The sequence below is a fragment of the Zasmidium cellare genome (assembly GCF_010093935.1).
Source record: "Zasmidium cellare ATCC 36951 unplaced genomic scaffold M409scaffold_2, whole genome shotgun sequence".
Classification (NCBI taxonomy): Eukaryota; Fungi; Ascomycota; class Dothideomycetes; order Mycosphaerellales; family Mycosphaerellaceae; genus Zasmidium; species Zasmidium cellare.
The window spans coordinates 988,499-1,013,137 of record NW_022986946.1 but is presented as its reverse complement, the minus strand read 5'-3'; the positions used below and the strand labels follow the sequence as shown (position 1 = coordinate 1,013,137).

Sequence of the window (24,639 nt, the reverse complement as noted above, 5' to 3'; positions counted from 1 at the left end):
TCACGTAGGGCTCAGGCTTCTTCGACGGGGCTGTGGAGCAAAGTCAAGAAGTGGACAGTGACCTCATGTTCGGGGTCGCACGATGCTTGATGGAGACCTCTGATGATCGTGATCCGTGTTGATGCTTCTCCACAAGTCGGCGATTCTCTGGAGATGGATCCTTGAATTGAGCACGATCACTCGAGCTGAGATGATGTTTGATCAGGTGCTTTCTTCAGACGAGTGTCGTCCGGCCGAGGGATGGCGAAGATGCACAGCAACAGGCGATGCTAGGTGTCCTAACCATCCGGGCAGAAGGAGGAAAGCGGTCGATATCCCTTGTCTTGGAGCGTGACCTAGAAAAGCAGGCTGTTCCTTGGTATGCCGCTCAATCGACGTTCGCCCAGGAGTATCCAATAGTGTCAATGATCGTCGTCCAGGACTGCGATACACTCGCCCTCGCCTGGAGAGGCGCGAGGAGTAGTGCGGTAGCAATGAATCGACCGACTTCACGCTGATTTGAGAAGTCGAGCATCTGAAGCAGTGGTGTTGCTTCGGGGTCTGTCGTATCTTCATCACAGATTCAAAGCGGTTCGAAGTCCGGTGCGAGTGAGTTCGGCAAGTGGGAGGTGGTGTCGAGGAGGGATCGGGGGGCGGCGCTGTGATTCGCTGAGTGGAAGTTCAGATTTGGTGGGATGGGCCACGGTACCTCTCTGCGCGCCCTGCACCTGTTTCTCGAAATCTCCGCAGGCCCCAGCGCCATGCTCCCAAATGGCGTACGCGACGGTCGCCAGCCTGATGCACTCTAGCACCTCTGCGAACGCGGTCCTAGCCGCCACGGCCTGGAGGAGGCCACGTCAGGGACCCGTTGCGGCGTTGCACTCTGAGGCGGTCTAAGGAAAACCCGCAGAGAGCAAGACACGGTGGTGGACTGCTCCACCGCCGCCAGACGACGAGCGCAGCACGACGACGGCCATCATCAGCGGCGCATCCACGACGTACTCGAGAACCGCCGTCATTGATCAATGGCAGACGCGCTGAAACCGAGGACAATCATCTTCATGTCCTCTGTTGACCTTTCACGTGCCGCCCTTGCGCTGAGCTTTGGCCTCATTCATTTCACAAGCGCACTGGCTCGGCACCACCCAGCAGCGGCTCGCAGGCCGTCCTCGCCCAGCCGTGGAAGCGCTTGCACCCTCACGGCTATCACAACTCCCAAGACGGCCGCGATTTGCTGTTCGTTGAGAGCTTCTCCTCCCACTCCAATCTTCCGCCGCCAGTTAGCCTTTCGCCTGTGGTAACCTTCCTATCTGCGATCTCTGCTGGTGTTTTGATTTTGTTTCGAACCTTGCTCTGCTATTGCGACAACACTCCCCACTGCTACCTTCACTCGTTGGACTGGGGCCACCCGACTGTCTTACCTCCTTGCAATTGTTCCAGGTCTCGCTTTCGCAGGGACTGTCTGTCTTTACCGTTGCTACGCGTTTTAGAGTACAACCTACCATCACGCTGAGGACGACGAGGCGCCAGACCGCGACAAAAGCCCACTCTTTCACTACACGCCAGCGGCGAGAGTAGACAGTCGACGACACCACCGAATGGACAAACCGTAGAACAGCCTTCTCGAATGGGAACAGACCAGGACGAGTCATTCACCTACATTTTTATCAACACCGAACATGGCACTAGCTGCTGCCCTCGCCGCGGACGGCGGGCGGCCTGTGAGCATCCTGCCAACCATCAAATGCTCAAGTTGTGGACGAGAGATTGAGATAGCAGAAATGGGAGAGCATGTGTGTGGCGGCGAGGACACGAAAGCCACTCCCAATGGACACATGTCTACAATGAGCAATCCGTTCACCTTGAGGCGGCTCAATGCAAGTGGACAACAGCCCTCGAATCACCCGCCTGTGCCTCAAGTCAACGACAGCTTCAGATCACCACCCAAAGTATCGCAGATTCCAGGCGCCAGACCTCCAAAGTCTGCCCTGCCTAAGATCAACCCAGACGCAGCGAACAGGCCGTTCCTCGCACCGAGACAACCAGGCCTCGATTCGCCCATCTCACCAGCTGCTAGCTACCGATCGGGAAGCAGCACTGGCAAACCGCCCTTTGCTCGCAGCATGACCAGTCCCGCGCCTCGCCTGTACGATCCTCGACCTCCGAGTCCTGGACTGTCTGCCAATCTTGATTGCGCCTTCCCACCTTTCCCAACAGCGGCCTCGTCCTCACCGAGGCCATCTACCAGCCATGGTCGAAGAACACCCACAGGCAGCGAGCGAGCGCCGTCTCGTGCAGCCTCGAGACTAGATCACGTCGTAACGGCCGAGCCAGAGCCTTTCAATGTCGAGCCAAGATTACCCAAGAGCAATGGCAGCGAGAGCGTGCTGCAGAAACTGAATACAATCAAGAGTGGGCCTTTCAGTGCGAACAAGAGACAAGGAAGCGGTGATTCAAAAGATGGATCCGCATTCTCAGAGCAAAGACGACCCAGTGAGCCGACAGTAGAATCGCTGCCAACGCGTCCTTCTACTGCCAGTTCAAACTATTCGCTACCAAGACGGCCCTCTATTCCATCATTCAACATTCCGCAGCCGAGTCAGAAGAAGACTCCACCCCCACGGCCGGCGAGACCTACAGAAGAGGTACTGTCCCCCAGGTTTCTGGATCAGTTAAGCGCGGAGCCTTCATCGTCAATGGCGTTGGAGCCGCAATCGGACGATCAGCAACACAATCGAAGCAACACCTACCCCGTGCAAAATCAGACTTCTGAGAGCGAACATGCGCAGTCGCTTTCAAGGATGCGAAGTGAGCCCGCGTTGAGTGGCAGCAACAGGCGCCCGTCCCTAGCACACGGCGCTGCATCAGACCCATCCACAATCCCGCAGACCCAGGTGTTTGCCCCACGCAGCGACAGCAGGACTGGGAACCGAGTGGATTATAGGATACAAGACGCGCCTCCGGTTCCAAGAGCTGTTCAGCAGTATCGCCAAGACAGCGCGCATACGCCGTCGGAATCTGGCTCGTCCATCACATCTTCAAACAACTCGAGAAGCACCACAAACAGCAGTGGCGTAAGTCCTGTGGGGAGTGTTGCGAGCAGCGTGGACGCGTTTTCTCCCCTCACTTTCGAATCGAAGAAGTATGGGGAGGATGAGCAAATGCGTGTTGCTGGATTGAACGTGAAGAGCCCAGAGAAGCCTGGAATGCGAGCAGAGCAGCCAACGCAGAGATCACCTCCCAGAACTGTATCGAGACCGGCCCGCGAGACGCCCAAGAAGGCAGACGAAGTCTCCCTGACCCCTCTTGAATCGCCCATGGATCCCATGTTGTTAAACATGCAGCACAAGGCTCCTCAACCTCCAGCTAGCCAGTCAAGGCCGGCTCCATTGCGCACTCAGACTGCCCCTGGCCCAGTCCCAAGATCTCAGACTCCACAAGCACCTGCAGTGACCATTCCCCAACGCTCCATCGCAGAGGAGTCCCCTGTCAGGTCGGGATCTGAGCCAGAGATTCGACCGCGAACACCGGGCAACGCAAGTCCACAATCGACTGCACCGAGCACAAGAAATGTCTCGCCAAGCTCTGTACGGCCGCCAGCCATTCCGCAAGACCAGCAAAGAAGACATCATGGCAGGCGACCAACAAACGCCAAGCCGATGTGCAGAGGCTGTGGCCAGATGATTGAAGGAAAGTCGGTCAAGGCCTCAGATGGTCGACTCACTGGCAGATGGCACAAGGCTTGCTTCGTCTGTCGATCGTGCCATGAGCCCTTCACGACCGCAGATTTCTATGTCATCAACAACGAGCCATACTGCGAACAGCATTACCACGAACACAACGGTTCGCTTTGTAACGGCTGCCATCGCGGGATAGAAGGTCAATACCTCGAAACTTCCAGCTCGACGAGATTCGGCAGCATCGAGAAGAAGTTCCACCCTCGATGTTTCTGCTGCTGCGAATGCCGTGTAGTACTTTCCAGCGACTACTTCGAGATCACCGGCAAAGTCTACTGCGAAAGACATGCATTGGCGGCCATGCGAGCACAGGCAAGAATGGCCGGGGGTCTCCAAGCCCCCAATCAGAGGGGCTTGATGGCGGAACGCCGAACGACTCGATTGATCAACCCCATGATGGCGTGAGAAACTCACTTACAATAAAGTCTCAACAGGAAGAAGACTTTTGCGCCCATATCAAGGGTGCCTGGACTTTGGCGAAGCAAGGCTCCGGGCTCCTCAATTCATCCAACACCTCCCATCACGTTTGCGACAGAAAACACCTTTTACGACGACATCACGGCTTCTCATCATCATCATTATTGTTGTTATCAACATCATCATCACCATCGTTTCCAGCGACTTTTCTCAAACCATCATACCGGCGCTGCATTGCAAGGCGAACCTGATAGCGTTTATGCTGTCCCAGAAGAGGAACATCTTTCGGATCTTATTACTTTTGGCCTTTCGTTGTTCCACGGCCTTTTTTTCTGACTTTTGTGGAGAGAGAGATTTGCTTTTGATTGTTGATACCCACACTTGCTTCTTCCATCTGCCCATCAACGGCGGGTCTCGTTATTGCTACTGTTGACAGCCCAGGAGGACTGATCTTTTGTATTCTTAATTTCTATTCGGAGTGAAAGGCGAGAGAAGAGAGAGACAGGGAAGGGAAGGGAGGGAGATGAAGATGAAGGGAAAGCTTCGGCTGATCTTCTTTTACGTTCATGTAATGTATATATGACAACGGGAGAATGTCACAACTACAACAAACCCACCTTCGTATTTCGTATACTGCTGAAACGTCTCGACATCTGCCAAGTGTCACAGCTACGCGAATCGCAAGGAATGTAACAAACGACACACACCCTCTCTGGCGTTGCGGAAGTGTCTCCGGTGAATACAGTAGGTACATGCTTCTTCTTTGGGAGGCACTTGCAGGACGGCGAGTAGTACCGGATACTACTACTACCACAGCCTTTACTATATACAGCGAGAGACGAGGAAGAGAACAAAGCAGTTGGTCGTGGCAGTGCAACCTGAGCCAACACATCGCCTCGTCAAGTAGGAGAAGAGTGTAATGCAGGGCAAATCGAATTCTCAATGGAGGCATTGCTTTTTTGTTTCGACGCGAACGACTGGACTGTGAGTCCGGGAGTGTAAGAGATACAATATCAATGGTTCGAGGAGATGCAAGCGTTGTGTCGTGTACCTTGCAAATTCGAAAGCTTTTGCTGAACAGATGCAGTGAGTGCGTATCTATTCTTATCAACGTTTTTTCTTCGGCTGGCTCGGAGTCGAGCTTGCGTTCGTTTGACGATGGCGATGGCTTTCCTGACCAGGCTCTTTGTTACTTCTTTGGTCGCTTTTACGGCGAACTCTCGTGGTTGATGGTTACAGGTTGGTATGCGGCGGGCTGAGAAGGTCTTCAGCGCTGTCTGTCTGGCAGCTGATTGATGAGAGGAAGAACAATTCCTGAAGAAGATCTCCGTCTAGCAGCATAGAGCAACGGTGCTGTTTCTCAGAACTCGAAGCTTTTTCTCCACATTACTGTTGAGGAGATAAAATGTGATTGTGAAGGATGCGATGCACCGAGAGCCAAGAAAGATTCGCGAAATTGACCCCTGCTCGTCTTTGCCTATTTTCGTGTGTGTGATGCAGATTGGGTTTGGGAGTCGGTCAACGGTTTGGTGGGAGGCTTGAACGGACAAGGCAAGGAGTAGTTGAGTGTCGCACAGAAACAGCCGCCTAAGGCGATAAAGACAACAACGACGACGACAACTTGTGCACGGCCCGGGATGGGCATTTAATGCAATTCATTCACACAGGAGTTCTTGTCTTCTCCTGAGATGATGAGAGAGATGTGGCTCACGAGTCATGAGTCTGTCTGGTACCTCGCCGGCATTGTCTCGCAAGCGGAAATCCTTCGGCCTGCCGAACCGGATTATTCGCAATTTCCAGAAGGATTGTCGAAGCTTGCATATGGCCGGTAGCTTTCATCGTCAGTCGTCAGTAGTTGGCGAGGGCGGAAAAAGTCACGAGATTCTCGTCGGGTGTCCGCTCGACGCTGCTGCTTTGCTTTGCATCGCACACTCGAGACTAGGAGCAATTTTGGGGATGGGCGAACGAAGCGGCGGGGTGTGCGACGTGGACAAGGACGCGATGAAACAGCGTCGAGAGGGCGGGAGGCAGGTCGTTGTGAGACGGGCAAGACGGTTGTGTTGCACGACGATGCAGGCTGCTGTTGTTGTCGGCGGTCGCTGCGGGGCGCGGTTCCCAGACCGGCGGACGGTGGACTGCTCCCTCCCTCTGTGCAGATCATGGGCGTGTCTCACTTTCGAACGGGGCAGTTGATGGACATTGGATTTCGACTCGGATCACCGCCAGCAGGGGGCCGCAGCGAGGATGTGAGTCTTGTCGCAGGTTGCCGCAGTAGTCGAGAGTGAAGAATGAGAGTAAGATATTCTGACTTCTACGCGCCTTCTCGAAGGCCGTGGTATAGAGCGTATTATATGGCTGGGCGAGCAAGACTCGGTGGCGCGGGTGTCGTGCCTAAGGGGCTTGCGCATACGGCTCTCCCTTGACGTGCGGCCGGGAACTGTCGCCAGCAGGACGACGAACAGACGGACAGACGACGCAGCGGGTGGGTTTGTCTTGTTGCACCACACACAAGCGACGCCTGGGTCTGCCAATTGCTGCTGCGCTGTCCCTTCCCTACTTGACACACGCTGGCCTTCTCTTCCTCTCCATCACCATCTCACATCCACCGCTGCTGCACCCTTCTGCTCTCCCTCCACCTGCGTGCCCATTTCTGTCGCGGACGCTGCAGGCCACAACGGCGCTCGCAATCATTGGCGGCAGGGCAAGCTAGCCGCGAAATAAGGTGTCCAAGGCTGCTCATCGCTCTCCACATCCAAACCTACTAAGGGGCTTTGCTTCCGACAAATCAAACCGCCCCGGCCACTGCTGCTGCTTCTCGCTGGCTGGCTGCCGCCCATTCGACAACCTCACTTTCACCGTCGCCCAGTGGCACAGCACCACTCCCACATCCCACCACCACACTCTCGACCGCCCTGCACCTCCTCGCCGCCTCCCGCCCTCGACGTCCTCCTCAACCTCGTCGTCGCTCCCCGCCACCCCGACCGCGAACTCGCCCGGGAGCTGCGCACCGTCCCTCTGAGCCGCACTGGGCGCCATACCATCGACGACGCCTACCATCGTTTCCTGCCAAGGTGAGTCTACATTTGAGCGCATTTCAGCCCCCTCGCCGCTCTTGCTGGCATTGTTGTTGCGGCGATGCATTGAACACGGCTCCCCGTCGCATCGCGGAAAAGTCTTTCACGCCGGCCTTCCTTCCACGCCGGCCTTCCACGGTCCAGCTCTTGTCACGAGATACCATCCAGCCACACCCATATCGCGCATCCTCGTATCGTCAGGTGCTCCAGCAGGTGCGGCGGGCATGACCAATTCGTGAATACTGCCCACCACCTTCTTCTCACATGCTTCCCTGACGGCTGCGACTTCGCCATCAACCGCCATTGAAAGTCTCACTGACCACTTGACAAACAGCAGCTGAACCTGTCACCTTCAAGCACACTGCGTGCACCCTACGATCTACGGCACATCGACCACCCGCAGACTCGAGCGTAGCATCACCCTCCATTCCTAGCGCTGGCCATCGCGCACCAACACCGCAGTCATGGGTTGTGGACAGAGTTCGGAGTCCAAGGAGGGCAAGCAGCGAAATGAGGAAATTGAGAATCAATTGAAGAGGGACAAAATGAACCTGAGGAATGAGATCAAGATGCTGCTGCTGGGAGCAGGTGAATCAGGAAAGTCGACCATTCTGAAGCAGATGAAGCTCATCCACGAGGGCGGCTACTCAAGAGATGAGCGGGAGAGCTTTCGGGAAATCATCTTCTCCAATACCGTGCAATCAATGCGCGTCATCCTGGAGGCCATGGAGAGTTTAGAGCTGCCACTTGACGACCAGCGTGCCGAATACCACGTGCAGACAATCTTCATGCAGCCCGCGCAGATCGAAGGCGACGTGCTTCCACCGGAGGTCGGGCAAGCAATCAAGACCCTGTGGGCGGATGCAGGTGTCCAGTCTGCATTTCAAAGAAGCAGGGAGTACCAGCTGAACGACAGCGCCAAATACTACTTCGACTCCATCGACACCATCGCATCACCCACCTACATCCCATCAGATCAGGATGTTCTGCGATCGCGTGTCAAGACCACGGGTATCACCGAGACCACATTCATCATCGGCGACCTCACCTACCGCATGTTTGATGTCGGTGGACAGCGATCAGAGCGAAAGAAGTGGATACACTGCTTCGAGAACGTGACGACGATCCTCTTCTTGGTCGCCATCTCAGAATATGACCAGCTTCTCTTCGAAGATGAGACCGTGAACAGAATGCAGGAAGCTTTGACTCTGTTCGACTCGATTTGCAACAGTCGATGGTTCACGAAGACCAGCATCATTCTATTCTTGAACAAGATCGATCGGTTCAAGGAGAAGCTGCCCGTGTCACCGATGAAGAATTACTTCCCCGACTATGAGGGCGGCCAGGACTACGGCGCTGCATGCGACTACATCCTGAACAGATTCGTATCGTAAGTTGAACTACGTGTGAGATTCACCGACCAGTACTAACATGTTCCAGACTCAACCAACATCCTACCAAACAGATCTACACCCACTTCACATGCGCCACGGACACGATGCAAATACGGTTCGTCATGGCCGCTGTGAACGACATCATCATCCAGGAGAACCTGCGCATGTGCGGACTGATATAATCGGCCGTCACATATGGTGCAAGTCTCCATGACGTGGTAGATGAAAGGAGGGTGGGCTGTGGAAACTCATTGTAGCAAAAGGAATGGATGGGGGTGTGTGGATCGCAACAGTACGCATATGACACGCTTACAAGGGGCTTGAAGGCGCTGCTGCTACTGTTCTGTGTGTTTTTTGATGAAGAATTCGAGTCCTGTTTTGGCTTGCTTGCTTGCTTGCTGCGGCTTTTTTGCTTCACAACGATGGGAGGCGAAAAGCAAGCGCGCGCGAGGGGAGAGGATTTTTCTTCTCGCAACAATTATGGATACCACTGGAATGGGCGTTTGAGAGGCGCAGAAAGAACTGAATCACCCTTTTACCACTACTCCCGACTGACTACCTGGCCACTGGGATCCCCAGACTGGTGGAAAGACAACAACAACGACAACTCACTCTGGCTGGCCCCTTTCGACACTGATATCTGCTATTCTCCACCACAACCACAACAACAACCACCATAACGGCCAGAGATTATTGGGACGACTGGAATTGAGAAAAGGGCTGGCAGCATTTTATCAATCCAAAAAAACCTTGCTGTACGAGAGAGAGAGAGAGAGAACGTGTGTTTGTGTGTGTGATTGAGAGAGAGAGCGAACTACTACCAGAGCCTAAACCTGTTATTTTCATTCTTCTGACTTCTGAACCTTCGATTTGAAAGTCTCTCATATGTGTACGGTTTTGGTGGTGGGAGGTGGGCTCTAAAGGGAATTAAGGGAGGCAGGGATGGGGTGTGGAATGGAGGAGGGGGAAGAAGAGTATCTATTACCACCATAGTTTGCTTGCTATGAAAACTGAATCTGAAACTTGCAAGTCGAAAGAAAGTAGGGGTCTGGTTTCCTTCGCTCTCTGTTAGGTGAGGAATGTGTTTCATATCACTTGAACGCGTTTGCTACATGGATGGAGGGTAAAGGAGCGAGTAGGTTGGTGAGGAAAGAACAAGAAACGCCTTGTAAAGACTACGAAAGCTATCTTCGTTGAAGGCGTTTCTCGCATGAACATGAGGTACCAACTATCTGCTGATGAAGCGTTCTCTCTCGCTCTCTCACCTTGCTTGATGCGCGCCTCCAGATCCAAAGACCATAAAAGGGAGTCTATGTAGTTAGTCAGTCACTCACTCACTCACGAGCACTGTCGTGACTCGGCCGGCTGGGCGAATCTCAAGATCTGCTACATATCTACACTCCACGATGCAGGACTCCATGATTGCTGCTGCTGCTTATGATGGTAGTCTACACAGACCAATCCATCCACCCATCGACCGTCTGTTTGTTGCTGTGGCTGGAAAAAGAAAAGCGAACAACGCCAGACAAGACAGACGGATAGACGGCGGCGACGTGATCATCACGAGAAAGAAAGAAGTCCTTCGTGGAGACTTCGTGAAGAGCGGGTTCATCGATTGAGAGGATATATCGATGATGGGGGCTTGGAACAGACACTACAAAAGTAAGTGATTCACAAGCAACAGAATCCGCGAATCCGCAAGGAAAAGGAGAGCCTATAAACCACCCGATGAGAGACATATCCCTCTTCCTCTTTACTGTCCTCGCTACTCAGACGAAAAGCAAACACGTTGCAGTCGAGAGATACGACAAGAAAAGCAGCGTCTTTTCCAATCCACTTAACGAAGTCTTCTTTCTTCATTTTTCACATTGATTGTCTGACTGTCTGTCCCTCTTGCTAGCTAGCTAGAACCTTTTTCCTCCTTCCCGTCTATCCCTCCCCCTTGCCTCCTTGCCTCATCCACATCCATACCACCATCAGGAGGCAGGCTTTTCAGTATGAGAAACTTCCTCGCCGCGAGTTGTAAAAGCATAGCAAGAATCGAAGAAAGCGTTGTGACTCGTCCACAGACAAGCAGAAGCGGTACAGCGGCGAGTCCCAAGCACAAACGAATGTAGAAGAACAGTAATGAAAAAGGGGGTCATAAAGGCGGCCGTCATAAAAAGCAAGTTGCATTCCCAATTCACCCTTCCTCTCTTCACTTCCCATCTGTCTCATGTCCTTCTCTCTCACACACTCTCTCGGATGGTGACATGTTTGCTAGTAGTATTGTAGAGCATTGTTGGTCGTGTTTTCGAATTTCGATATGCACAAGGCAAGCAGTTTTCCACGCGCAGAAGCAGACCGATCAACGGAGTCCGCGCGGTCGGGTGCTGTTGCCGATAAAAAGAACATGTCCTCGCGTTTGTTGGTGTCTCTCTTCCTGATCCTGACCCCCAACACATCCAACCTGAAGAGCTTCATAGCAGAGAAATCAAAAGTACAAGCAACATCCAAAAGTCAGACCACCAACGTGGCCAAGTTAGAAGAAGTGGCTTCGGCGCTTCTCAGCCGCGTTCAACAACCCGAGCATCTTCTTGCGATCGCCGCCTGGTGCACCACCGGGAGTTGCTGGAGTCGGTGGCTGCTTGAACGCGCCCATGTCCTCGCCCTCGCTACTAGACGCAGAGCTGAGGCCAAAGTAACCACCGTCAGAGCCTTGACTGCCACGCTTCTCCTTCATCTCGGAGCCGATCGGGCTCATCTTCCTGCTGCCGCCAGCCGACGCCAAATCTTCGGGCTCCTCAGGAACGCCGAAATTGATCTCGCTCTCGCTGACTGGGCTGCCACCTGACGAACGCGAGACGCCACGGCGCACGGTGCCTGCCTTCATAAGACTGTCAAGTGCACGACGGCGCTGACGAGTGGCAAAGTTCTTGCTGCCCTCGTGCTTGCTGGTAGGAGCAGAAGTGAGCTCCTCAAGTGGCGGTGGGCCACGAGGTTGACGAATTGGATGCTCACCAGCACGTGCAGCGCCTGGACCAAAAGTGCCAGTCATGGGTGTTGGAGGGAAGACGGTACGCTGAGAGCCGAAAGTGGCGTTGGAAGCCGTCTTAGGGCCCTCAGCAACGTTGCCAAACGCGTTGATGGCCAAAGAAGTTGCCTTCTTGTGGCCTCGACGGAAGGCAGTTGCAGATGGCGGTGGCAGAGGCTCGACGTGTTCCAGAGTCGATGGTGGAGAAGGCACCTTCTTTGGAGGGGTGAAGGATCGGGTGTTGGTAGGCGTGGACCGCTCGGTGGCTGGTGGAGTCTGCCCATATCCAAAAGCCTGCGCTGGAGACTCAGACTTGGCTGGAGAGAATGGGTTGATCTGAGATTGCTGGATCGGGGAAATGGTCTGCTGAGCCTGCTGGACATTCTGATCAACAGCGTAAGAGTAGCCTTGAATAGCAGGGTTGTAGACCAAATAGACGCCAGGCTGTCCAGGAACCTCAATCGGGGACTGCATCTGCTGCTGCTGACCATAGAAGTTCTGGGGAGTCTGAGGCGTCATTGGGCTCTGGTGGAAAGATGCACGCTGGCCCGCATTGCCATTCAAGTTCAAGCCTTGAGCTGCGGCCGTAATGTTGGCCAATTGCTGTTGCAGCTGCTGTTGACGCTGAGCAAGAAAGATGTGTTGAAGCTGCATCTGCTGGAGTACACTAGGATCCATCTCTTCCTGCTGCTCGTACATGGCTGGGGGTGCCAGAACCTGCTCTGGCAGAGAGTAGACTTGGCGGCCAGCATTCATCCCATACTGGTTCTGGATATCGAATCCAGTACCAGTCGCGGTCTGAGGCACGCCTTGTCCATATCCGCCGCCAAAGTTGTGATCAGCCCACTTCGAAGCAGACATGCCGCCCACTGAGTGCTGGGTCTGGTGGTAAGGAGCGGATGCCGGGACTCCTTGAGTCTTTGGCTGGGTGCGCAAACCTGCAAGCAGGTGCGAGCGGCTGGTGCGTGGGGTCGGGTTGTCGACCTGGTTCTCGTTGATGGGCGCAACCTTGGGTGGGAGGGCCACGCTCAACCTCTTGGAATTGAGACGCGAGTGACGAGCGCCATAGCCAGAGCCGGGGATGCCGAGCCCAGCAGAAGGGAAGCCGTTACCGTTGGGGTTGTTGTAAGTCATTTGAGCAAGACCGCCAGCGTCAATGCTCATTCTTCAGATCGTAAGATCCTGTGTATGTCGTAAAGCCGTGGGGAAAGCGTGGGAAAAAAGCAAAGTGCGCAAGATTAGGTAGGATGCTCGAAGGTCGCAGCGGGTGGGTCGACGTGCGAATTAGGCTGCTCGAGCAAAGCAGGCGGTCGGGTTTGTTGGCAAAGTACAGATTATGCAATTACAAAGAAATAGTGCGCTTTGGACGGAGAGCCAGCTGCCGCGACAATGGAGGTCCTTTGTCGATTGAGATTGCCGCCAAGTGAAGCCGTCGAGAGGCGAAGGGTGCTCGTCCAGCGGAGGTGTGCGGACCGTCGGTAGGAGATTGCGTGTTGTCTGTCTGGATGGACGTGATGCGGGATCACTGTCGACGGGAGGCAGGCGAGCGTGGACGAAGGGCGACTCTCGAGGACGGAAGCGTGTGCGTAGGTGCGGTAAGCGGAGTGGCGAGGAGTGTAGTATGTACGGGCGAGCGGACGCGGACGAGGCTCGTCGTCGCAGTGCGAGGCGGATGAGCTGAGGGCAGAGGCGCGTGCGGAGGGAGTGATGGCGATGGCCTGCCGTGGGTTGGGTTCAGTTCAGGGGCCTGCAGGCGGACGGCGGCGTTGAGGCGCGAGGCAGTCGCAGGTGGGCGGGTAGGATAATGAGAAAGAGCGAAGATGCGGCCAAATAATGCAAGCAGCACGCGCGGAAGTGAGTGCACCGGAGGGGTGAAGAAGAGAGACGGACGGACAGCGGTGGTGGAGGTGGTGGTGAGGAAGCAGAGCGAGTGCAGAGGAGACAAACGCCAGTCTTCACGCTCTGGAGGGATGGGCGCTGTGATTGGGCGGCCGCCGCGCTAGATCCATGCCGCTCCGAAGAGTCTTTTGCCAATGACACGCCCGCCCAAACACCTCCCGCAAGCCCTCTGCCTTGAAGCTCCAAGGCGCCGCCGACATGCACCACCGCTGCACTTCGCCCTCGCCGTCTGCTTGCATTGGGCGCGCGGTACACTTCGCTGTCGAGAGGGCCTGTGTGCGCGAGAGGCAGCGTGCAAGGGCCAACTGGCACGGTACCTAGCGCGTGCGAATGTCTCACCTGGCGCGCATGGACTCCCCGATCTTCATGTCTGGGCCTGCTTTCTTCCCTGCATTGACGGGCCCGCTACCTGCGCCAAACAAGCACCACACCACTGCCCGGCGCTTAAAACATAGCAATCCCGTCTTTGAACCGACGACTTTCTATCACGCCTGTTCACGTTACACCAGCTTCAACATTCGAGACCGGTGTCGACTTTGCGGGTAGGACAAGGCGGTGTTTCGGGAGGCCCTCTGTCTCAATCGGCATATCCGTGTCTTGGCCTGACCTCGACGAGGACCCGATCTAGAATGACGTGCAGGCTCGATGGGTAGACAAGAGGGAATGCACAGCGATCCAAGTCAAGAACCATGGGAATGACAACAGTGTTGATGGACCGACTGTCAATCGACGTAGCAAGTGCAGATCAGGGTCGTCGTTCTTCTCTCGAAAGGCATAAGAGTCGCTGTGCCATTACTCGACATTGAAAATCATCTATAGCTGTACAACCTAACATCCAGAACTGATCGTACTGCTGAAAACGTCACTCATGAACAACAACTGTTCCTCGCGACTCAGCATGACTTTCCAATTTCCAACAAGGCCATATTCTCAGGCTCGCTATGTTTTAATTGACTTATACTACAAGTCTTGTCGCAGCTCCATCAACGTCAGGCCATTGCACACAGGTCCAGTCTCCATCTCTGCAACGACTGTAAACTACAAAGCAACACCTAAGCATCTCAGTCAACACCCATCGTGAAAGGCAACATGACTATGACCCTGAGCAGTGAGAAGATATCCGGTACAGAGAACCAACATCCCGAACCAGGTTGATCCACACAGCACACGTGGACCCCAACCAAAGATGAAAAGCTACCCTTGTCCTCACTCATTTCAGCCTGCGCGACCATCAACCCAACCCAACAACAGCAACACATTGTTCACTCACCACAGGCATCGACATCCTTTCGTGCTGCTCCTCTCGCTGCTCGCATACCGAGAACAGTCCTCGAGCAACGATCGCCCCCATCTGAAGAAAGAACGTTTAGTAAGCCCATGCCATCAGCATACGAGCACACAACCCACACGGGCGAGATGGATCAACCCACACCATCGTGATGAAATCGGCACAGCAAAGAACTCGTCGCCTCAATTGCGGTGTGTGTGCATGCTCGCTCGTGTGAACGCACGACGCCATCGACGTGACGAGCCAACAAAGCTGTGAATCACCCGATTCGTCGGACCAAACAATCGACATCACCCGCTGCCGAAGGAGTGGGTGGTCAGAAATGGGACATGCTCGTTCATCATCTCATCAGGAGCTTTGTTGGCTGTCTTTCGATCTTTCTCATCAATCGATCAGGAAGGTTGAGGATGAATGGAAAGAATAGAACTTCTTCTTCACACATATGCTCGCTATGCACAACATCGACTTATTCATCATCCATTCATCCGTCCATTTTACGCTCAACGCGATTCCCACACCATGCAAAACGCTAATGTTTCTTTGTCGTCTTTCATCTCGCTCGTCCACCTACTTCCACGCCACACCTAAACCTCCCTCACCCAACTAGCAGGCACCACCCCTTTCCCCGCCCGACTCTCCACCTCACACCACCCATCGCCCTGATCCGCCTGCACAAGCACCATCCTCTCCCCCTCCACCATATCCACCTCCCCGGGCCCGGACGCCTGATACGTATACATGGCCTCGACATGCTTGACCTTCTTCGCACCCCTCCGAGGCGCCACCGCAGGTCCTTGCTTCTTCGTCTTGGCGCCTGTATCCGAACCCGTAAGGCTGGTCGTCGACGCGGAGGCTGCCATGCTCACCGGTCGTTCATCGATGGGGGATTTCGATGGAGGTGCTGGGGCTTGGAGTTCGGCGTAGGATGCTGGGACTAGACCTGCTGCGGCGCCGAATGAGGAGGGCTTGACTTTGATCCAGCCTGAGCCGTCGTCGGGTTCGACGACTGTGAAGTCTTGGCCTTCTGAGACGGAGATTTCGCCGTCGCCGTTGGCTTGGTATGCGTAGAGCATCTTTCCTCTTTGGTCTTCGGGAGCTGGCGCAGAGTCGCCGTTCGGTTTGACATATGACGTTGGAGGGGGCGCCATGACACGATGCCTTGCCGGTGAAGTTATCTTTGATGTAGGCGAAGGGGCCGTGGCGGTGCTGGTCTCATCCGTAGATTTGACCGTCCCTGACACGCTTCGGTTCGCGCTCGCCGCGTAGCCAGATGATAGCGTGTTCATGGATGATATCGTATCGCTTCGTTGCAGATTGGGCGGCACATCGGAGTTGCCATTGCTGGTCGCTGGAGGACTGGCGGCATGCGCCTGGGCAGCTGCTTGACGTTCCGCCTTGATGGCCTTCTTTTGCTCCTTGTTTAACTCTCCGGGACAATCTGCCGGCACCTTGAGCTCGCACTTCGTGTGGCATGTGAAGCCGCACTCTTCGCAGCTGACCCCTTTGGCGTTCAAACCCCATAGTCTGTCACCACATAGATCGCAACTCGTTGGGATTTTATAAGTCTGGTTCTTGAAAGTGTGGTTCCGTGCTGAAGCAGAAACATCTCCAACAGCAGACGTGATTGTACTGACTTCAACTTCCGCAGTAACCCGCTTCCGTTCGGACTCATGCAGCAGTTCCTGGTTGTGAAACTGCGCTCGGACAACCTCAACCTCGTCTCGCTTGTCTTTCCCTTCTATGACGAGCTGTCGAACTCGTTTCACCCCTTCGACCTCTCGCCGCCGGGCGTCGCACTCCCGTCGTAGGTCGCCTAGTGATGACTTGGACTTTGTTAGTATATTCATAAGGAACGTCCTGCTCTGTGGATCTGAAGCCATGGTGTCGTCGTCTAGCCAGACTGGTGAAGGCTCAAAAACAAAGTCCGCTGGATCCTGCCACTGAACAGCATTGTGGCGTACGAACATCATGCTGTCCAGCACGGGGTTGTTTCGAGGGATCTCGGCAGACAGATGCTCCAGTAATTGGGTCGAATGGGTCATGGTCTGCGTTTCCAGAGAAGCAGCTGTGGTCCATAGTCTATTCAAAGCAGAAGTTCGAGTCTCAGACAGGGCTTGCAGTGACTGAGATCGCAACGTGTGGTCAGCTCTAGATCGCAAAGCATCTGTACAGGGCGTCTTACATCCAGCAGTTCAGGTACATAGTCATGGTAGTACCGTTCCTTCTGCTTGTTGGTGACATTGATCGTAATCAAGTATGTGTTCTTGGAATTGCGCATATCGCTCTGCTGTTGTTGAAATGCCGTCTGAGCCTTTTGTTTGCCATGGTCAAAACTGCTGTCAATCTTCTTCCTCTTGTTCTCCACTTCCTGGCACACGCCGTAGTATTTGTCCTTGGTCTTCTTCAAATCGGCGTAATTGCCATCTCTTTCCTTTTCCAACTTCGTGGCGTACTCGGCGTGCTGTTTTCGCAAGTCTTCGTACTTATTGCCCAAGTGTTTAAGCGGTTCGGCCAGGGAGGAGATCAATTGGTTCGAGAAGCGGTCATGTTCGGCAGCCCGACTCTCCAGCGTGGTGAGTTGGACACCCCAGGTAGTCATAGAAGCGCTCTCCAAAGAGCCTGGTGTTACAGTTGGTGTATCTCCCACACTGAGACTACTGGTCTTCTTCGCCTTCTTCTCATAGTACTTCTTCGCGAGAGCGCTGAGCTTCTGGCTGTATTCCTTCTCAATCGCGCTGCGTTCCCGGTAGAATTGCTGAATGTCATCGAGCCAGGCAATGCCATTCAAGACCCAGGCATGGACCGGCTTGAAGCCATCTTTCAGTTCGGCGCCAAACTGAGGCGCAATATCGACTTCGGCCATTGTCGCAGGGTGGATTCCGACACAGACATGTCACCGGCTAAGACGCTTCCAACCTCGTCTCTCACATGAGGATGGATCGCTAGTGCCACGCGGCCGGCCAAGCCCCACTGAGATCCGGCGGGGAATCCCTCCCAAAGACTTTCCTTCGACAGCGCAAACATCAAACTTCAACAACACGGCAGGACGACTGGGAACTGCATACTTTACAGAATGTATGCCACGAGAATTACCGGCTTCTATTCGAAGACAAACAAGCAATTGTACACAGCTAGCATGACTCTTCAAGCTCAGCTTGGCACCACATCCGCACGCAGATAGCCTTTCTGGTTCGACCGGGTTAAGCAAACTCTCTGCAAGCTTCAGGCGCATCAAGACCGCCGTCTAGTGTTTCGATCATAGCCAGCCGGTCACAAATGGGGTTTCGAAGAAATGATCATACTAAGGGCACTACTCACGGTTTGTCGAACTGGACGATCCGACGACTCACATTACGTTCCTGCGATTCCCCATGAAAACCCAGATGAGAGATCTGGAAAGGCCGAGATATGGCTTGACAGTAACATTTCCCGTTGTTCGAGAAACCTTGTGCCGTGGCACGAAAATCCACCTACCGGCTACAGTACTTTTTGATCTCTCCCACGTACTCATGTCTACCTAGGAGGTGTGAAGCGCCTTGACGGAATGGCACTGCTAAACGTCTTAGTCTTCATACGGTCCGTCGTAGCTATGCCTTGATTTCACTTCCATGAACAGGCAGAGACGATGAGATTTGCGAGCAACATCAACACGAAGTGAGGAATCTCCCCAACTGATGTGCAGGCGATACTGTATATCTGACGCATGGCTCTTCCGAGCGCGTCTCATTGCGTGATCGTAGCTTGCACTTCACAGCTCACATGTGCGCTTGTTAGTGAAGACAAGTAGGACGAGAAGCAGGTGCGCATGTGAGGAGTCCGGAGATCTCGAACGCCATTGGCCAATTTAGCGAGCTGAGATCGTTGAAGCGGAACGGCCCGCTCAGGCACCAGCACGGATCCGTGCGCATCGCGGGGTGCCTTCCGCTTTAGCTACATTCTTTGAACTTCAACTTCCAACCCACCAGCAACCGCCCGCTCACTCACACACACCTCATCTCCAACAATCGCTATCAACATGGCAGACGCTAAGCCAACATCCGCTGAGCCCAAGCCCGCAGGCAAGAGCTGGGCAGATGACGACGATGACACACCGATCAACACCACCGCCGACGCGAAGAAGGACACGAGCGAGGGCAGCCTAGCCAAAGCGCAGGCCGACGGTGCGACCAGTTGGATGAATGGCTCCCATGGACTCGATGAGCCTGAGTTCGATGTCAATGTCAAGCTCGCCGATCTCCAAGAAGATCCCAACAACCCACTCTTCTCAGTGAAACACTTTGAAGACCTCAACCTGTAAGTCACTTGGTGTCTCACTTCGAGGCCACGTGCTGACCCTATATAGCAAGGAAGAACTTCTTCAAGCCATCTCGACCATGGGCTTCCGCAAGCCGTCGAAAATCCAGGAGCGTGCACTTCCACTGCTGCTGAAGAACCCACCGCAGAACTTCGTCGGTCAATCGCAGTCGGGCACGGGCAAGACAGCCGCCTTCCTGCTCAATATCCTCCAGCGAGTCAACCTTGACTCCCTCAACCCACAAGCCATCGTCCTCGCACCAACCCGTGAACTTGCGAGACAGATCGCAAACGGCTGCTCCGTCATGGGCACCATGTTACAAGATAAGGGTCTGAAGGTCTTCCAGGCTGTGCCAGATCCATCACACAGAAGCACCGACGCGGTTGAGGCACAGGTTGTCGTGGGTACACCCGGCACTGTCATGGACCTGCTTCGACGCAAGAAGCTCTCGGCACGAGATGTCAAGATTCTCACCATTGATGAGGCCGACAACATGCTTGACTTGCAGGGCATGGGCGACCAATGTCGCCGCATCAAGAACGCACTGTCGAAAGACACCCAGATTGTGCTCTTCTCGGCGACGTTCCCTCAGCAAGTGCTAGACTTCGTCGCAGTCTTCGCACCCAAGGCCAACACTATTACTCTGCAAGTCGAGGAGCTCACTGTCAAGGGCATCAAGCAACTCTATCTAGATTGCCAAAACGACGAAGAGAAGTATACGTCGCTCGTCAAGTTCTACAACCTCATGACGATCGCATCTTCCATCATCTTCGTCAAGGAGCGCGTCACCGCAGCGGAGATTGAGCGACGCATGACGGCAGAGGGACACACCGTTGCGCAGCTGACGGGTGCATTGGAGGGAGCCGAGCGCGACGCCGTGTTCGAGAAGTTCCGCAACGGCACTGCCAAGGTGCTCATTGCCACCAACGTCCTCTCTCGTGGCATCGACGTCCGGACCGTCACCATGGTTGTCAACTACGACATCCCGGAGACCGTGGACGGCTTACCCGATTTTGAGACGTACCTCCATCGCATCGGCCGTACTGGTCGTTTCGGCCGTACCGGCGTCGCACTCAGCTTCGTGCATGACCGCAAGAGCTGGCAGGGGTTGATGGCCATCTGCAAGCATTTCCAGGTCGAGCCTACGCGCCTCGATACTGCCGACTGGGAGCATGTGGAGCGCATGCTGAAGGGTGTCATGCACAACTCGCGGAACGTGGTGGGAGAGATCGAGATGGATTGAGGTACGGGTCCAGGATGGAGGACTTTTTGATGGCAGGCACGCATGGGCGTGTCACGTTTGATACCCAGCACCACGGACGGATTACGGTGTAAACTACTTCGCATGGCGGCAAAAGCGATCGGTTTTACAAAAGAGACAACGAGACATCACACATCATTGTGACTTTGTTCATTTCTTATTGTCCCACTCTATTCGCAAAAACATCTCACGTGCCTCGTGAACGCCAAAAAGAAAGAGTTACGAGGATGGGCTGATCTCATGAATGCTGCCTTTATCCTTTGCTATGCTGATAATGATACCCGCTCTGCTCATCAATGATTCAACCTTCTCACAGCAGCGGCTCGTGATCCATTGAGATCAATAACTTGATCTTTCTGTCTCATCCAGCTTCCCACTAATGGAAGACGTCGCGTCGATGCATATCAGCGTTCTATTTCGCCATTCATGGAGGCTCAGTGCGCATTCACATCGTACCGTCGTCGTGACTCTATCAAATCTACACGACCCTCATGCCATGCCACTGCCATGATATCTACAACTTACTCTGCTGCCTCCCACCATCACCAACCTCCTTCGCGGCGCGATCTCGCAGCGCCTTTCTCAGGATCTTTCCGGAGGGGTTCTTGGGCTACAGACAATCCAGATTAGCTTTGAACGATACATGTGGATTTTTTTTCTCTCTCGTTTCACTTACGATCTCGTTGACGGGAACCACACCGCCCTCCAGCCTCTTGTGTCGGGAGACGCGCTCAGCCACCCAGGTCGCGATGTCCTTAGGGGTGGCGTTCGAGTTTTCTTTGGGCACGATGTATGCGCGGGGGGCTTCGTCGCCGTTGATTGTGACGCCTACGACGGCCGCGTCGTCGATTTGCGGGTGGTCGAGGAGGAGGGCTTCGAGTTCGGCCTGGGAGGGGTTGTTAGTTAGGTCTCGGGTAGCAGAAGGGTAGTATCCTCGTCGATCCGCTCAAAGTGGAACGTCCATCTCCAACGCTTGCGAGATGTGCAAGTCATCTGGAGGATGTTCCAGAGCTTATTCGCTCCAGGAATCGTAAGGATGACAGGCTGACGACGCCGGCCATGCCTTCCTCTTTGAGCGGCATAAACGAACCCACGAGTGCAGGTGAGATTCTCTTCCAACATACCGGCGCAACCTGCAATCCCTTCACCTTGATCAACTCCTTCTTCCGATCGACAATATGCACGAACCCCTTCCGATCCCGAAACCCCACATCGCCCGTCTTCAACCACCCATCGCTCGTCAGCGTCTTTCGCGTCTCCTCCGGCTTCCTCCAATACCCCTTCATGACATTCGGGCCCCGCACCCAGAACTCTCCGCTCTGGTCGACGCCCAGCTCCCGATCCTCCTCGTCCACCACCATGCCCTCGATATTCGGCATCAGCTCCCCCACGGCGCTGGGGTCCGGGTGCTCGGTCGCGGGATCCCAGGTCACGGCAGAACACGTCAGTTCCGTCATTCCCCACCCCTGAAAGATCCTCGTGGCGCCGAACTTGGATTCGAAGTCGACGATGCTTTCCTTGCCGAGGGGCGCGGCGCCGCAGCCGACGCCTTCGAGGCTGCTGAGGTCGTAGTCTTTGACTTCTTTGCGTTTGGTGAGGGAGATGACGATGGGGGGCACGAGGGTGAGGTTGGTGATGCGGTAGCGCTGGATCCAGTCGAGCATGGTGATGAAGTCGTATTTTCGCATGATGTACAGCACGGCGCCGAGTTTGGGGTAGTTGACGCCGTAGAACGTCTGGCCGTAGGCGTGGTACATGGGGAGGAAAGCGATACCGCGTGCTCGTTGCCGCCACTCCTCGAAGTCTGCGGTGAGGGATTGGATGAAGGCTGATTGGTGGGCGTTGGCGATGTAGTTGTAGTGGGAGATTTCGACGCCCTTGGGGAGGCCAGTGGTGCCGGAGGAGTAGTTGAGGACGACGACGCGGTCTTTTTGTTGCTCTCGAGAGTTGAACTCTTCCCATTGGAGGCGAGCGCCTTCGGAGGGGGAGGCGAGGAGATTGGACCAGGGTTGGATGCCTTTTTGGGGTTTGGCGGTGCCGTCGAAGGTGGCGATGCCGCTGTCGAAGACGAAGATGTTGGAGGAGGGGAAGTTGAGTTCTTTTGCTGCTGCTATGCCTGTATCGAGGACGGTTTCACCCACGAGGAGGAACTTGGCTCCGGAGTCTTTCACTTGATAAGCCAATTCGCGTGCTACGTAGGTAGGGTTCGCGCCGGTGAAGATGCCGCCGGCCATGATCGTGCCCATCTGGACGGCACCGAAGAAGAGAGCGTTGCCTGAGAAGAGCAGGAGGCGGTCACCTGGTTGGAAGCCGGCTTTCTTGAGGCCGGCTGCGAGGCGTTTGCTCCATTCGCGGTAGGTCCTGAGGGTGAGGAAGTACTCTGGCTTCTCGCCTTCGATGAGGATGGGCTTATCGTCGAGTGCTGCTGTGGGAGATTGGAAAAGATAGGTGGGTAATGAACAGACAGGAATGTCGGTTGACCATCTTGACTTCCACGGCATGATGACTGAACAGGGAATTGCTTCGTCTTTTGCTTGGCTATGCGATGGAGAGAATGAGAGGGGGATAGGGAAGTCGAATGGTAGACTTGCAAAGAGGTGCGAGAAAGACCACTCACCGTTTAGCGGAGCATCCTCTCGGCTAAGGTTGGCATTCTTATCCGAAGGGATTAATCCTCGCCCTCGCAACTTGAATGCCGTCTGTGAGCACGACTTGTCACATTGACATGCTGAGTGGAGGTGGGGAGGAAGCGGACCTCGGCACCGTAGGAAGGCTCGCTATGTTTGCTCGATTGGTGGGCACCGCAACGACATCTCTTGTAGGAAAGAATCGATAAGTCAAGTCAGTAGATGTTTTGTTTCGAGATCAGAGTTCGAGATGTTCGGTGCCAGCCTTGGATCTGCACTCGATCAAGAAGTCCCCTTCTTTCTCGTTGATCAGTATCTGGTATTTCGCTGACCTCGACGAAAATGCATAGATAGAGGTAAACGCGTCAGTGTCACTGCCTTTGGCGGTCAGTTTCGAACTCTAGCTGTCGTTCTGGAAGGTCATCGGAGTAATTTGCAGGATCGGTCAGATGCAGTATCTCAATCCTGAGCTGGATGGAGAGGCGCGGATCACGGACTTTTGAGAAACCTTCCGTGTGAGCTTTCAAAGCCATAAGCAAAGCCCGTCGTGCCACTGCGGCGATCTTATTGCGTGTTTGAAACGACTGCAGTCCTCCTCCACATTACGCTGAAACCGGTTCAGCTGTGTACGAAGGAAGGGATGGCTGGTAACGAACCCAAGCCATGGGCAATCGTGTGGCGAGGCTATTTCGACATGTTGACCCGGCAGCACGGTAAGGATGTCGTTTCGAGATGCTGTCGGTGTAGCTCCTGTGCGGTGTAATTGCAGGTTCGTTGACATGAGGCTTTCTGCAAGCCAGACTTCGTCGCCGGCAGTGAAGGCTTACGAGGACAGCCAAATGAAGTTGTACCACACCGTGGCGGCATCCTGGCTTAATAACTGGATCGCTGTCATGGGTTGCAATGCAATGGCAGTATATGGAGCAGAGGCCCGATTCAGGGGAAGAACTGTACTTTGGCGTATTCGTTTGTGGAGCAGAGGATCCAGACGCAGTGCGCTGAAGTTTCCTGAGCTTGAAATCGCTTCCGGCATCTATGGAAAGCTCTCGGGGGAATAATTATTGTGTGTATCTGTATACCGTTGCCAGGTAGGATCACTAAAGCAGACCGTTTGTTAGCCACTTCTATCTGAAAATAGTCCTGTCTTACCCTAGATGGAATACGCACGTCTGCGAATGACGAACGAGTCATCAGTGACATACGCTGCAGGGACCGGTGTTAATAGAACGTCCTTATTGATGAGGCTTTTGGTGAGTCGTTGGTGCGACTCAAACATGTCTCTTCGTCCCAGTGTGCTGGAAATGTGGCATCCGCTGCTGCCCAGACATGCGAGTCATGGTCGTACGAGGGGCATGATCTGCCGCCGCTACGCTCTTTGTGCGCAATGCCTTGTGTAGCAGTGTTGGACTTGACGCGTCTTGAGCAGTTCAACAGGCGCGCAGCATGAGCAGCAAAGTGACCTGAAGTGCCACAAGGTGAACGGTCGGCTGGGCTGGTCGACGACGTTAGTCCGCTATCGTGCAGTCTTTCTGCGTTGACGTAGAGCCGGTGGACGACAGATTGGCGAATGGACCCTGGCATTAAACCTTAACGACTAGGCTGATGAGCCGTTTGGGTTTTTAATAGCCGCCTCAGAGTGCAGTTCGCAAGGCGATT

The 24,639-nt window shown here is 54.5% G+C and overlaps 7 protein-coding genes across 7 annotated transcripts; 4 read left to right on the top strand and 3 right to left on the bottom strand.

Moving 5' to 3' along the window:
* Positions 1-1,658: 1,658 nt before the first annotated feature.
* M409DRAFT_16955 (uncharacterized protein) lies at positions 1,659-4,121 on the top strand (the record flags this gene model as incomplete). The annotated part of the gene is made up of 1 exon (XM_033803837.1): positions 1,659-4,121. One exon carries the CDS (start codon positions 1,659-1,661, stop codon positions 4,119-4,121), a length of 2,463 nt encoding a protein of 820 aa, XP_033673895.1.
* Positions 4,122-5,849: 1,728 nt separating this feature from the next.
* M409DRAFT_49504 (uncharacterized protein) lies at positions 5,850-6,326 on the top strand (the record flags this gene model as incomplete). Its single annotated transcript, XM_033811261.1, has 1 exon — positions 5,850-6,326. One exon carries the CDS (start codon positions 5,850-5,852, stop codon positions 6,324-6,326), a length of 477 nt encoding a protein of 158 aa, XP_033673894.1.
* A 1,345-nt stretch (positions 6,327-7,671) lies between these two features.
* On the top strand, positions 7,672-8,783 carry M409DRAFT_35467 (uncharacterized protein; the record flags this gene model as incomplete). Its single annotated transcript, XM_033810405.1, has 2 exons — positions 7,672-8,597; positions 8,648-8,783. The coding sequence occupies 2 exons, from the start codon at positions 7,672-7,674 to the stop codon at positions 8,781-8,783; spliced, it is 1,062 nt and encodes a 353-aa protein (XP_033673893.1).
* Positions 8,784-11,122: 2,339 nt separating this feature from the next.
* Positions 11,123-12,778, bottom strand: M409DRAFT_16953 (uncharacterized protein; the record flags this gene model as incomplete). Its single annotated transcript, XM_033803836.1, has 1 exon — positions 11,123-12,778. The coding sequence occupies one exon, from the start codon at positions 12,776-12,778 to the stop codon at positions 11,123-11,125; it is 1,656 nt and encodes a 551-aa protein (XP_033673892.1).
* A 2,607-nt stretch (positions 12,779-15,385) lies between these two features.
* M409DRAFT_62636 (uncharacterized protein) lies at positions 15,386-17,664 on the bottom strand (the record flags this gene model as incomplete). Its single annotated transcript, XM_033815257.1, has 2 exons — positions 15,386-16,924; positions 16,984-17,664. 2 exons carry the CDS (start codon positions 17,662-17,664, stop codon positions 15,386-15,388), a joined length of 2,220 nt encoding a protein of 739 aa, XP_033673891.1.
* Positions 17,665-18,816: 1,152 nt separating this feature from the next.
* Positions 18,817-20,338, top strand: M409DRAFT_35399 (uncharacterized protein; the record flags this gene model as incomplete). Its single annotated transcript, XM_033810391.1, has 2 exons — positions 18,817-19,094; positions 19,144-20,338. The coding sequence occupies 2 exons, from the start codon at positions 18,817-18,819 to the stop codon at positions 20,336-20,338; spliced, it is 1,473 nt and encodes a 490-aa protein (XP_033673890.1).
* Positions 20,339-20,870: 532 nt separating this feature from the next.
* M409DRAFT_62640 (uncharacterized protein) lies at positions 20,871-22,857 on the bottom strand (the record flags this gene model as incomplete). The annotated part of the gene is made up of 3 exons (XM_033815260.1): positions 20,871-20,966; positions 21,033-21,242; positions 21,481-22,857. 3 exons carry the CDS (start codon positions 22,855-22,857, stop codon positions 20,871-20,873), a joined length of 1,683 nt encoding a protein of 560 aa, XP_033673889.1.
* Between the last annotated feature and the right edge of the window lie 1,782 nt (positions 22,858-24,639).